The following is a 15,362-nucleotide window of genomic DNA, read 5'->3' as shown; positions in this document are numbered from 1 at the left end:
GAAATGGGTGATGGACATCCACATATTAATACATACCACATGAAACGTAATATATCAAACTAAATGGAGTGTCTCAGATTTACTTACAGAATAATATGAAGTGCTCTGAGACCAGGTTGCAGCCAGCCAGCCAGTGTCAGGTGATGAAACATTCTAGAAAACTATTGTCTGACAACAAGATGTTCTGGCACACAACATCTGTGTGCAGTCCCTCCTGACCTGAGCACTTCCATATCCATACCTTTTTATGGACAGCTTTCAGGGGAATTTTACTCGAAACACAGGAATTTGGATCATTAACAACGCTAGTTTGAATTTATTTTTAAAATGTTGTATTCCTCATTTATTTGACATATTGAAAATCCACTCGCGTCGTCCAGTTCTTAATGGTGCGCTTGCGCGCAAAGGTAACGGGAGCTATCCAAGTGCTGAATCTGAAGAGGCGTCCACTTGTCTCCATTCCAGCAGTGGACAGTCTTCAACGCAAGGAAAGATTATGCTTCAACACCGCTATATGTTTTTGAGAACATACATCTGTTTTCAGTGAGTTTTTGAATGCAAGTGAGAACGCCTCTTTGACGGCTCGGCGAATTGTATCACCTCACGACGTTTTTTTTTACAGGTTATTTTTTGGTGGCAATGACTCAGAATTTATGATTCTGGGAACCAGTGTTTCATCAAACTAAACTATGATCCTACGGACTGGAATGCCACCTGCGTATTCTCTGTGTGCCACGAGAACACCCAACTGCGCTTTGGTCAGAAATAAAGCGATACTGCTGCTTGGATTGTGTGTTTGACCAGCATTCACATATGGAAGAAATAAAGAAGTGAAGAAATAAAAAATCAAGAGGAATGAATCGCCCCTTTATCAAAGTCTTGACTGCTTTATTTGCATGTTTAATGGAGACCAACAACAGCAGGTAGGTGAATGGCTACGTTATTGGCCATTTAACATAAACAAATAAAACTATTCCAAATCGAATTAGATACTTTCTTGGATGTATGTATATGTAGTCTATTCAACTGTAATGTTAATTGTTTGAAAAGGCAACGTGCGTTGCCATTAAAACAAAGTTTAGGAAATTGAATTTGAACCTACCTAAAATGAACACATTATTTCCTCATGGACCTCAAAGTTCCAATGTTACTAATGGAAGGTAGAAATCATACAGCTTTAATGTTCAGTCATTGGACTGAAAATATAGCTTAGGATGTGTAGCCAAGCTAATCACTGCCTTTAACTCTGTGGGCGTTGTCAAAACGTTGTGAAATTATAGTAGCCTATGCCGGAGTGATTTATTTCAAAATGTGCATAGCCTATATGTATACAATGAGGAGAGTCACGATGCCAATTCTCCATTACAGTGACAAGAGACTTAATGCACACCTTGTCTGCCAAGGTGTTCCACACTATTGTAATTCTTCGTAATCATAGAATAATTTGAATCGCATTTGTGTTTCACTCCATACCTATTCAGGCCAGGATCATATTTGGTTGTGTTTAAATATAAGTGTTTTCACCACACTTTGGACTAAGTAGGTGTTTTTCATTTGTTTCTCACAGGGTAGTGGATGCCAAGGAGCATGAGTCCAGATCAGGATCTACTACTAACTTGTCTCCCTCAGACTTTCTGGACTCATTGATGGGTAGAACATCGGGTTATGATGCACGAATAAGACCAAACTTCAAAGGTTGGTTTTTATTTGACTTTCTTATGACTTGTTTAGTGTGGATTACAAAACCTCTGCATAAAATGCATCTGGGATTATCAGTGTATCCAGCTATATGGCTATATTTAATTTACTAAAGTATTGACATCCCTTACATATAATGATGTAGGTGTAGACATTCTCAACTGTACACACCCTCAACAGTCAATAGGGCATATTTTGAACAATGTATACATTCTCAACTTAAAACCCCCTCAATAGTCAATAAGGCCCATTATGAACATGAATGATGTACTTGTCTATTGATGAAACCCACCAATTAAATATTTAAAGAAGAATGGCTATCAATCACACCGGTAGACAGTGACATCCTCATCCCTGTAGGACTTATGGGATTGAGCTATCAAACATGAAGGGCTCACACCAGAACCAAGCAGTAGGCTGGATATCGTTTTGTATCTCAGCCCACCATCACAACACCCAATAACGATAGCTATTTCCTCAATTATCATTTATAGTGTGCAACAGCTATATTTACCATCAGTATTCAACACTAGAAAAACAATAATGAGCTTAAAGTTATAGATGTGGGCCCCAAACCAACGGTGGTGCCACAGTGACAGCCACAGATGAGGGATGGGTTCCCTCTGGCTAGACTGTGGGCTGTTGAGTTCCTCTATTGTTGTGTTGTGGTGAGGGGGAGAGACACAGCATCTGTCACTGTGATGGAGCTGAGTAAGGAGAGGGAAGGGAACTTATTGGTGGGGCTCAGGGAGCAGGTTGGCATTTATTGTCATGAATCTTGCCCTGGAGGCAGCTCTGCAGAGTGGTTAACTAGCTAGCACAACCACAAAGTCATACAATTAATTTAAACCTAACCTTAACCACACTGCTAAGCCTAATGCCTAACCTTACATTTTTGTTTTCATTATTTTTACAATATAGCCAATTTTGACTTTGCAGCTGGCTCATATAGTGGAAAATGCTCAGTTCTTCCTCCAGTGCAAGATTCATGACAATAAATGTCAACGGCAGACAGGGGCACACCCCAGACAGGGAGGCAGGCAGGCTGGGTCAGGAGGGCTGGGAGACTAGTGGTGGAACAATGCTGAAGAGAAGGCCACTGTGAGGAGAGTAGCACAGGAAACCCAGTCTGAGATTGGTCAGCAAGACTTAGCCTCAACCCAGAAACATTGGCCCAGATCTATCCACTCCGTCTGGGAGAATGGAAAACAAGTGTAGACAAAACCTCAGAAATTGACTTAAGATCAGGGGAAGATTTGTCTGTTCTGAAAAGTAGAAACAATTTTAGTCAGTATATGGACATGGGAGAATGCTGGAGTAGAGGTGAAAAAAAGTCTGGAGGGAAAAACATGATCTTACCTTGTCTGGTAAAATGATGGACAGAGTCTCTGGCAGATAGAGAATTCCAGTCTAATGAGGTGTAATACCACACTAACACATGCGCGCGCACGCACGCACACACACTTACAGTACATTTGCACATCCATGTACAGTATACAGGGATATACATAGATGATGCTAGTTTATCACTTACAAACCATACTGTGTCACAACTATTCCCCACAGTGCTGCTGGAGCCTGACCTACATTTCCTTGCCGAGGTTGTTGTGCAGAATTATTCCGTAAAAATGTTCTGTTACTGACGTTAAATGTAGTTGCCCGACTACAAACAGAGGCAAATATTAATACCACCACGTCACATTGAATATTGATGAGGAATACACAGGGGAAGGGCACTGTGCTCACATCTTAACACAGAGACCAAGATTTGGCGCTGCTTTAAAGGGTCATTGCTGTCTGAGGCTGCTTGGTGAAGTCATGTCAGAAAGGCTGCTTGGGAAAGTCATGTCAGAAAGGCTGCTTGGAGAAGTCATGTCAGAAAGGCTGCTTGGCGAAGTCATGTCAGAAAGGCTACTTGGAGAAGTCATGTCAGAAAGGCTGCTTGGAGAAGTCATGTCAGAAAGGCTGCTTGGGAAAGTCATGTCAGAAAGGCTGCTTGGAGAAGTCATGTCAGAAAGGCTGCTTGGAGAAGTCATGTCAGAAAGGCTGCTTGGCAACTCATGTCAGAAAGGCTGCTTGGAGAAGTCATGTCAGAAAGGCTGCTTGGAGAACTCATGTCAGAAAGGCTGCTTGGGGAACTCATGTCAGAAAGGCTGCTTGAAGAACTCATGTCAGAAAGGCTGCTTGGCAAACTCATGTCAGAAAGGCTGCTTGGCAACTCATGTCAGAAAGGCTGCTTGGGGAACTCATGTCAGAAAGGCTGCTTGGAGAACTCATGTCAGAAAGGCTGCTTGGAGAAGTCATGTCAGAAAGGCTGCTTGGAGAACTCATGTCAGAAAGGCTGCTTGGAGAAGTCATGTCAGAAAGGCTGCTTGGAGAACTCATGTCAGAAAGGCTGCTTGGAAAAGTCATGTCAGAAAGGCTGCTTGGGAAAAACTCTCGTCAGAAAGGCTGCTTGGAGAACTCATGTCAGTGAAGGGCTTTGAGATGACATAGGGTTTACTATTTCCTAAAAAAATGTTCCCATTGTTAATGTATTTACCAGTCATTCTGCAACCAGTCCTCAAAGATATTAGCATAATGCTTGTGACACTAAATGAACTGTTCTGTTTGCATGTGCCACTGTTTAATGCCCGTGTGTATATGTGTGTGTGTGTATATGTGTGTGTGTATATGTGTGTGTGTGTGTATATGTGTGTGTGTGTATATGTGTGTGTGTGTATATGTGTGTGTGTGTGTGTATGTGTGTGTGTGTGTATATGTGTGTGTGTGTATATGTGTGTGTGTGTGTGTATATGTGTGTGTGTGTATATGTGTGTGTGTGTATATGTGTGTGTGTATATATGTGTGTGTGTATATGTGTGTGTGTGTATATGTGTGTGTGTGTATATGTGTGTGTCAACGTGTCTCTCGGTTTGTCTTTCAGCATGTGTTTTTGTCTTTCCTTTAACCCCATCCAGTAAAACATTCCTTGTCATCCTTATTGATTTAGTCAATGACTAGCCCCACTTACCAGGCACCATACTTTTGAATTTAGTCAGTATTTCTGAATGATACCACTGTTTGTTGAATAATGATCCCACCATTTTTAACCTGGTCTTATTACTGTACCAGGCCTGCTTTTGAAGACAAACACTTGGTGATGAGATTAGTCAACAACTATCTGTGGCTTTATGACTTGCATGGCGTGCTTAGGAGAACAACATGCCTTTCTTATGTTGACAGAAATACATACAGCCCATATTTTGGTGATACATTTATTACACTCAAGTTACGTCCAACAGATTTTGCACCACTATCTTCCTCAACCTTCCTCACCTCTATTTGCTAAAGCACCCTGTGCAGATTGCACATGATAATTAAGGGCTTTTTCTTGTCACCTCATTCTCACTCCATTTCACAGGTCCCATGTAAACATGCAATATTTTTATCAACAGCTTTGGGCTCGGTCACAGAGACCAGCATGGTAAGTGTCCCGAACGTCTTCTTGCTTTACCTCTTCCCTGTCAAACATGTCAATGTGCTATCTGTCCTCCAACCTGCAGGTCCCCCAGTTAATGTTACCTGCAACATATTTATCAACAGCTTTGGTTCTATAGCAGAAACTACAATGGTGAGTTGGAGTGTTGTGCTTGGTCATGTTGTCTACAGCCTGGCTATTTTTCTCCTCTGGAGTTTAAGATTTAAATCATCCAATCCAAATAATTTCTTTACTGTTCATGAGCTAATTTTCCTTTTAGTTTATGGATGTTTTCAACGTTTGCTTCTTCAAGTGCGATGATTCACTTTGTCCCATCCCCTTAGTCTATTGGCAGCTCCAGGGGGCAAGTATAGCACACTATACTCAAGGCAATATTGGATTGCTATTCCCATGACACTCCCTTGTGCATGTGTTAAATTAGTTCCGTTTTAATAATTGACACAGTGAATGCAAGCACATAATTCACTTTAATTGCAGCCAATAGCTGTAGGTGTGAGATTTAAGCAGATTGATCGGGTGTAATATCTGAAGACATCCAACTGCCCAAGGGGTAAACAATAGCAAACCTGGAATACGCATTGAGATCCCATTCAATAGTTATATCGCAATGACAGTCTTTGCCAGCTGAGCTGTGGTTCAAACAGTTGCCCACAGTTGTTCAATAACTTGTCACACATAAGCATACACATCTGGGACTGCCAATAGACTGTTGACCGCAAATACACTACTGCCTACCAAATAGGTCTGTTCTGAAAGGGAGAGAAAAGGCATCTCATCTGATACGGTCTGTTCATCTGCAATCAATTTAGCTTCTTAAAACCTGCATGATTCAATACTAAATGCATCTTCAAACTGTAATGTACTTTCTGGGTCACCCAAACATCATCTATCTCCTATTATGGCACTTCAGCAATAACAGAGGAAACTGATCATATGGAGCAAGTAACTAAGTTAGACTGATGGCTGCAATTCTTTGATGGCTCTTTTCAACAAATTTGTATCTACTCTTAAAATGTCATTTGGATGTTAGATGATGGTATTGCGTGGTGATTTACAAACATACATATATGCATTGAAATCCATGTATTGCATCCATTCATTCATGCTATTATTTATCATATTATAATTCTATGTAAAACATTTAATTGAGAAATTTCTCTAGTTAAGGTTGTGGTAGTCCCACAGTGTCAGTATTCTATTACCATTGATATTACTATTAGTATCACTGGTGCAATATTAGCGCCTTAGTGCCAAATGTAATACTGCATGTCACTACGATGGAACCAAAAACCTGAGGCAGGCATTTGGCCTACATATTAAGAGGATAATGTTGTTTTGTATTAGTAGCGCTATCATTCTAAATATGTAAAAGTCCACAGCAAAATAATGTTTTCATGAGTAAGTGACCAGTCATTGTATTCACTATGACACAACATATTCTAGTCATCAAAAGTAGAGTACTGTATATTTAATGGAGATAGACAAAAGTAGTTTATATGTCAAAATAAAGCAATTCTGAAGCTGATTTCACTATTTCCTCAAGGATTACAGAGTGAACATCTTCCTGCGACAGAAGTGGAGAGACCCTCGGCTGGCGTACAGCAAATACCCAGACTCCTCTCTGGACCTGGATCCGTCCATGTTGGATTCTATCTGGAAACCTGACCTGTTCTTTGCCAATGAGAAAGGCGCCAACTTCCATGATGTCACCACAGACAACAAGCTCCTGAGGGTCTTCAAAGATGGTACCGTCCTGTACAGTATCAGGTCAGATGTGGGGCATGCATTGAATGGTGGACTCAACTCTATTGATTGGGGGAAATAAGTGAAATAGGCTGGAGAGATGTAGAACAAGGTCACGCAAAACATTTCCTGTTGGAAACGACCAAACAAAGAAAATATTCAAATCCAGTGAGATTTCAGCAGAGAGTCAAAGATTCCCTTTAATGTTAGTCTACTTCCAAGCCCTTTAACGCACATGTAATTACTTTTGTAAGAAACATCAAAGACTACCTCTCTGGTTTCATGGGATTCATCTCAATAAAGCATTCCTTTACCTGGAGGAATTGGCTGCAATATGGTCTCCACTAAGAGTCTCCATAGAAACACAAACTACTAGAGTAGCCAAAGGCTACAGGGAATTTTTCTCTAAAGATGTTTAGAATACGTTCAGGGACGGAGTATGGAAAAAAAGCCGCTCATGTAGGCTATTCATTTCCATTGGGCATTTGCTTCATCCCTAGCGTTGCATGGAATCAGTAAGATGGAATCACTTCGCAGTAGATGCAGCCCACTCGTAGTAGATGAGACATGGGTAACCTTCATACAATAGCCTCCTCCTACAAAAATCACTACTACACTTACATTACATTACATTTCATTTCATTTCAATATCACTTCAGTCACACAACTCAGCCTCAGATTTAAACCTCAAGGCAGCGGAATAATGCAGCTCAATTTTGTCCATTTGGAGAGCTGATTCAGGCGAGGGAGCCCAGGTGTGGCGGGAGGCAGGGGGTTCTGAGAGAACAGATGAAAGGTGGTTAGCCGCTCGCTCCATTCATGAGAGAAGAGATGAGAGAGAGAGCAGACTGCAGACGACAATACATCTCAGACGCAATAACTGTCCAGTAATGAAAGTGTGATAAGAACCTGCTGAAGGGAATCCCACATGCTGTGTGGGAGGAGGAGGCTCTCAGAGGGGAAGGAGAAAGAGCATTGACTGCAGGAGAGGAGCATATGTTTATCACATACTGAACACAGTAGGCATACATTGTAGGGAGCTTTTATTTAAATCTTGAAACAGTAAACATTAGGTTCCATATAAGATTTTTACTTTTACATTACATGCATGTATTGAGTGAGGTATAGGACACGATAATGCAATAAGCCAGTATATACATAATTTATATCATTTATTTGTACATTCACAAAGAATGCCTGCACAGTTGACTCCTTACCTTTACATGTCTCTTCTTCAAAGGTTGACTCTCATTCTATCTTGTCCGATGGATCTGAAGAACTTTCCCATGGACATGCAGATCTGTACCATGCAACTGGAGAGCTGTAAGTGACTGCTCCTTACATCCCACATGGTAAAGCACATGCAATATGGTTTGTAAAAATGCAATAACATCTCAAACATCTTTGCTGTGTTCATTCATTCCTCAGTTGGCTACACCATGAATGATTTGATCTTTGAGTGGGAGAGCAAGGACAAAAATCCTGTGCAGGTGGCCGCTGGGCTGACCCTCCCCCAGTTCATCATGAGAGATGAGAAGGAGCTGGGATACTGTACCAAAAGCTACAACACCGGTCAGAGAACCACACACACACACACACATACTGTACACACACACACCACACACAAAGACATTCTCACGCACACACACCACACCTCTCACCACACCGTCCCTGATCTGAGGTGTCAGTGTGTTTTGTTCTCCAGGTAAATTCACCTGCATTGAGGTGAAGTTCCACTTGGAGAGACAGATGGGTTACTACCTGATCCAGATGTACATCCCCAGCCTCCTCATTGTCATCCTCTCCTGGGTCTCCTTCTGGATCAACATGGACGCCGCGCCCGCTAGGGTAGCGCTGGGCATCACCACTGTTCTCACCATGACAACCCAGAGCTCTGGCTCCAGAGCCTCCCTTCCTAAGGTAATCCTGTTAACCCAAGCAGGGTGAGTGGACAATCTGATGGAGGAGAAAGGGATACTGGGCCATGTTCAGATCAATCAATCTTCCATTGCCTACTCATTTTCGAAGTCGTACAACTCAGATACTGCTCATGAAATGTAAATATGCCTAAGGTTGAAGTCTCTATGCTTCCCTGAATTTTGAGTATTGGGTTCTGATTCAAGTGGCCTAGGGCAATAGATAAGCAATCAATTGATTTATATCAAGCGAATATCAATGCATTTGTGAAGTTTTTCATTTTTAAAATCAATAAGTTGCAAAACAGAGAAGACCTTTAAACATTACATTATCACAATATATTTAAGAAATGTATTTAACTTGTTAGAATAGTGATTTAGGTGGGGATATAACATGACTAAATTAAACAGTAGTGTATACACAGCGACAGTACACTGTCAAACACTAAATTGCTATTCACACTTACGCTAGCAAGAGGCCTCCAGTGTGAGTCATCTCTTGAAGATCAATAATTTTCCTACACATTGGACCGCACATGACCACGGAGGGCTCAACCACGGAGGGCTCGGCCACGTCAAAGAGGCCCGCATGAAAGAAACGCTGATAAATATTAAGAGAGGACTTTGAGAGGCCCAACTCAGAGCAACAAAAGCTCAACATGCCTAAAGAGCACTCAACAACGTTGAGTTGTTTTCTCTCCATGCAAATGTCCTGTCATTTTGAGAGACAGACGAGGTCATTGTAGGACGAATAAGAGGTCATCCTTCAGATTCTAGCCTCCATCTCACATCCGGCTGGGAGATGAAGGCTTCAGTCTAACTGCTACTGTTACCTTTATGTTACCTTGGTAATTGAAGCAGCAATTATTTCCTTCCAGTGCTATCGCTGAAATCACTCATATCAATTTCAGCGTTGAAAGTTTAAAGCGCTTGTTAGCAAATACCACCCCTCTAATTATAGTGATTTAGAATTTACATCAACAAAGCACAATGAGGGAAGATAATAATCCCATTGAAATGTTAATTGAACGATGCATCATGACGCCAGGACATACAAGGATTATGCAGTCCCAGTAAACTATTGTTTGCTTGTTTCTTGTCACAGGTGTCCTATGTGAAGGCCATTGATATCTGGATGGCCGTGTGTCTCCTGTTTGTATTCGCTGCCCTACTGGAATATGCTGGGGTTAACTTTGTTTCCAGGCAACAGAAGGATTTACTTCGCTTGAGGCGAAGACAGAGGCGGACTCACAAGGTAAACAGTCTAGTCTTGAGGAGCATCCCACTGGACACATACTGCTTAAATCAATGTTGTTTCTACTCCATTTCAATGAAATTACATTGAACCAAAGTGGAATAGACATTCAATTGATGTCTGTGCCCAGTGGGATTGCCTTTAGAACAGTCACTGCAAAGCCCAGACTCATTAACCATTTTTAAAGAGTGGGAGTTCCACTCTAGTATTTTTTAATTGCTATTGAAGAGATGTGGAGAGACAGGAAAGATTGAGAAAATGTGTGTTGAAAATGCAATATGGGACCAGGATTCGATCAATCCCTCGCTTACACAGGCTTACATGCACCAAAGGCAGGCGGTGCCAGTAACTGCTACACCAAATCCCAGGGCCTCATGGCTGAACATATGAATGGTATCTTTCAAAAGGAAGTGTGACATGATGAAACTGGGCTGAATGAACATTTAGGGCAGTCAGAGACTTGTTGACTGAAGTGTGTCAGGTTATCTAAGGTTATCTAAGTGTGTTAGCTTGTTGTTGCTGCTGCAGCAGAGGGAGGGAGGTAGGTAGGGAGGGTGTATCTGGGAGACATTCAGCTGTGTCCCCAGTGTTAATGAAGTAGCTGTAGATGTCGCCTGGAGGCATCCTCAGGTAAAGGGTACAACACCTGAGTCACGGGCCAAGAAAAGGACGCAAGAACATGGCTACTGGCCATACACCACAATGTCATAGTGTGTGTGCACATGGGAGTGTGTCTGAAACTCTTTCTCTCCATTGAACAGAAGCATACTCACCATGGTTCTGCCTTTGTTTTGTTTCACCAGGATGATGACATGAGGGATGGCCGCTTCAATTTCTCTGGTTACGGCATGACTCAGTGTCTGAAGGATGGGTCGGCTGTTAAAAATGCTGTCCCAAACCCCAGCCCAGCACCACCAACCCCTAAAGAGAAAGAGGTGATAAGGAAAAGGTTTGTGGACAGGGCCAAGAGGATTGACACTGTGTCCCGAGCAGCCTTCCCTATGGCCTTCCTCCTCTTCAACATCTTCTACTGGATAACATACAAGGTCATCAGGCATGAGGACATTGGCATGCAGTCAGGGTAGTCACTCTGCCCGGCAGGATTTACCTATGGAACTCTCATCTTTCTCTCACTCTAATCTTACTGAATGAGAAATGATTGGTCAGCGCATTGAGACTACTTTATGTTGTGGGACTGTACATGGAGGAGAGGCACAGTGATGCTGGGGGTGGTGGTGTTCTTTCAGGGATAATTGATAGGTGTTCAAGCAAAATCAAATAGACTAATACACATGTTTTAGATGAACAAGTGAACAATTGGTGAGGCACAGATATATTCCTATGTGTTAATGCATCCTGGAGATTCTACTGGGCTTTTACTCAAGGCACAGAGCAATGATGTAAAAAGGTGGACCAAATTTTATGAGACAATACTGCCTTTGCATTTGTGCAACCTTGCAATGGAGCAACATTCCATGCATTTGTATGTGCAGTAGTCTGGGCTTTAGGGTTAGACTTTTGTGTGGTTTTCATATGAAGGTTGATTTAGAGCAGTTTTATACAATTGTACTGCAGTTCCTCACTGTTTCTACAAGCAGCAGTTCTATTTATTAGGCAAAGAGCACAATGTATACACACACACACGTTTCACTATCCTTGTGGGGACCAAACAATTGATTACCATTCAAAATCCTATTTTCTCTAACCCTTAACCCTAAACCTTACTCTAACCTTAACCCTAACCCCAAGACTAAGACTAAAAAAGGCTTTTTCCTTGTGGGGACCGGCAAAATGTCCCCACTTGATAGAATTTTCCTTGTTTTACTATCCTTGTGAGGAGTTCTGGTCCCCTCAAGGATAGTAAAACCAAACACACACACTCACGTTCTATAAGGCCTACATGTGTGAAGAGATTAAATCCAGATTGACAGTTAGATACTGCATTTTTATAAGCTACCCAAAGCCTTAGATATCATGGATTTGGAGATAAATGGTAGGCTTCCCTATCTTTCACAAAGCAACGTCTCTTCTCGCTCAGCTGTCTGTCAGAAATGAATGCACTTATTTATTTAAAACTCAGTAAAATTTTGCCTAGAGGTGGTTTGTATTTTCCACTCCCCTTCAACATACAGTTGAAGCCGGAAGTTTAACCCCCCCCCCCCAAAAAAAAAATGATATAGATGTACTATTGTAAAGTGGTTGTTCCACTGGATATCATAAGGTGAATGCTAAATGACGTAAATGTAAATGTTACACTTAGGTTGGAGTCATTAAAACTCGTTTTTTAACCACTCCACAAATTTCTTGTTAACAAATTATAGTTTTGGCAAGTCGGTTAGGACATCTACTTTGTGCATGACACAAGTAATTTTTCCAACAATTGTTTACAGACAGATTATTTCACGTATAATTCACTGTATCACAATTCCAGTGGGTCAGAAGTTTACATACACTAAGTCGACTGTACCTTTAAACAGCTTGGAAAATTCCAGAAAATGATTTAGAAGCTTCTGATAGGCTAAATGACATCATTTGAGTCAATTTGAGGTGTACCTGTGGATGTATTTCAAGGCCTACCTTCAAACTCAGTGCCTCTTTGCTTGACATCATGGGAAAATCCAAAGAAATAAGCCAAGACCTCAGAAAAATAATTATAGACCTCCACAAGTCTGGTTCATCCTTGGGAGCAATTTCCAAATGCCTGAAGGTACCACGTTCTTCTGTACAAACAATAGTACGCAAGTATAAACACCATGGGACCACGCAGCCGTCATACCGCTCAGGAAGGAGACGCGTTCTGTCTCCTAGAGATAAACGTACTTTGGTGTGAAAAGTGCAAATCAATCCCAGAACAACAGCAAAGGACCTTGTGAAAATGCTGGAGGAAACAGGTACAAAAGTATCTATATCCACAGTAAAACTAGTCGACATAATCTGAAAGGTCGCTCAGCAAGGAAGAAGCCACTGCTCCAAAACCGACATAAAAAAGCCAGACTACGGTTTGCAACTGCTCATGGGGACAAAGATCGTACTTTTTGGAGAAATGTCCTCTGGTCTGATGAAACAAACATAGAACTGTTTGGCCATAATAACCATCATATTGTTAGGAGGAAAAAGGGGGAGACTTGCAAGGCGAAGAACACCATCCCAACCGTGAAGCACGGGGGTGGCAGCATCATGTTGTGGGGGTGCTTTGCTACAGGAGGGACTGGTGCACTTCACAAAATAGATGGCATCATGAGGCAGGAAAATTATGGGGATATATTGAAGCAACATCTCAAGACATCAGTCAGGAAGTTAAAGCTTGGTCACAAATGGGTCTTCCAAATGGACAATGACCCCAAGCATACTTCCAAAGTTGTGGAAAATGGCTTAAGGACAACAGGGTCAAGGTATTGGAGTGGCCATCACAAAGCCCTGACCTTATCCTATAGAACATTTGTGGGCAGAACTGAAAAAGCATGTGCGAGCAAGAAGGCCTACAAACCTGACTCAGTTACACCAGCTCTGTCAGGAGGAATGGGCCAAAATTCACCCAACTTATTGTGGGATGCTTGTGGAAGGCTACCCGAAACGTTTGACCCAAGTTAAACAATTTAAAGGCAATGCTACCAAATACTAATTGAGTGTATGTAAACTTCTGACCCACTGGGAATGTGATGAAAGAAATAAAAGCTGAAATAAATAATTATCTCTACTATTCTGACATTTCACATTCTTAAAATAAAGTGGTGATTCTAACTGACCTAAGACAGTGCATTTTTACTAGGATTAAATGTCAGGAATTGTGAAAAACTGAGTTTAAATGTATTTGGTTAAGGTGTATGTAAGCTTCCGACTTCAACTCTATATCAAGTCATCATCATTACATACATGTTATCTTATCTAATTCATTATTCAACGTATCATCGCTATTTTCAAACTCCATCTTTTGCATTTCATTTTCTTCTTGTTTATTCTTAAATATATATGCCACACAGGGTACATGACAAACTACTGACCCACAGACAATATCCCACTACTCAATATTCCCTTTTTGCCAATTCATTTGTTTATATCACAGATAAATATTTTGAGTTGGGGTGTACGTTTTTGTAGATTTAATTGTAATGAAACGTTTATTGTAATGAAGGCAGATGATATGTTTATAAAAACTGAGATTTCTATTCTACTTCTTAAGATTCCTCTGAGGATTGCTGAATGCATTCCCTCTTTGGGTAGTACGTATTACAGTTAACATTGTATACTATACAGTATTGCCACTATGAAGGATATCCTCATAACACAATGCTATAGAGCAGCTATTGGTCCTTGCACTCCTGACATACTACAAGGAAAGTATTTTCTTGAATGCTCAGTGTTTCCCCATATGCATTTAGCAGCGGCGCAATGTAGATGTATAGATGTATTCCCCAGAAGATCTCATCCCCGCGCACCGCAGGAAGACCCCCCCCCCCCCCCCCCCTACTCTGCCACCGCTGCTGAAAGAAGTCCTAGGGGAAACTAATGCTGTTTCTGAAAAAGGTTGTTTAAGAAACTGTACATCAATAAAGTTGAGTGTGCACCACATATGCCCTCTCCCTCATCATGGTAGTGTGTTGTCCCATCTTCAAACAGACTGTCAGAACTTCACATGATGTGTACCGTATGGAAGTAGCTGATCACATTTTAGAAGAAGAAGAAGTATGATGCAGACTACAGAGTTCAATATTTCTAGTGGGATGGTAACAGGGAATCATTACCCATAAATAACGATTAGAGACCAACCAAGAAAAATCTAGTAAAACAGACCGCACAGACATCTCTATGGTGACTTGGGACAAAGTTAGAGGAGAAAAAACAACAACTGTCCTTTCTTCTTACCTGGCCAATGACTCAGGGTGACTGCTGAAGCCTGGCTGGGCTCTCTCTCTATCCAGGTCGCGCCGTGTGACACAGACCTGGGGCGACAGCGGGCTTCCGCTAATGTAGGATAATGGACCTCACGGTGTGTTGGCGAGACATCACAGCAGGTAGCGTTTACCTGTGTGGACACCACCTGAATAGAAAATGCCAGGGTGGCTTCACTGCCACGGCAAAAACATTCTATTAGACATACACCTGGGGCTAAGTGGTAGCACCTCCTAAACGGTCTCCACTCAGTGCAATTGTCTCCGAAGTTGTTTAATGTGAGAACCATGGAAATCACTGCTGCCCAGAGAGAATCACGGTGTGCTCCCTGACACCAAATGACCATGTGAATCATCTTAATTAGACAGAAAAGATAACA

The 15,362-nt window shown here is 41.6% G+C and overlaps 1 protein-coding gene across 1 annotated transcript; it reads left to right on the top strand.

The window, feature by feature from the left end:
* Nucleotides 1–267: 267 nt before the first annotated feature.
* glra2 (glycine receptor, alpha 2) lies at nucleotides 268–14,545 on the top strand. The gene is made up of 9 exons (XM_014164832.3): nucleotides 268–923; nucleotides 1,568–1,695; nucleotides 5,244–5,311; nucleotides 6,723–6,946; nucleotides 8,163–8,245; nucleotides 8,351–8,494; nucleotides 8,628–8,842; nucleotides 9,944–10,093; nucleotides 10,897–14,545. The coding sequence occupies exons 1-9, from the start codon at nucleotides 856–858 to the stop codon at nucleotides 11,176–11,178; spliced, it is 1,362 nt and encodes a 453-aa protein (XP_014020307.1). The 5' UTR covers nucleotides 268–855; the 3' UTR covers nucleotides 11,179–14,545.
* The last annotated feature ends 817 nt before the right edge of the window (nucleotides 14,546–15,362 follow it).

Source organism: Salmo salar, chromosome 21 (genome assembly GCF_965601325.2).
Source record: "Salmo salar chromosome 21, fSalSal1, whole genome shotgun sequence".
Lineage (NCBI taxonomy): Eukaryota > Metazoa > Chordata > Actinopteri > Salmoniformes > Salmonidae > Salmo > Salmo salar.
This window is presented reverse-complemented; position numbering and strand designations above follow the sequence as displayed.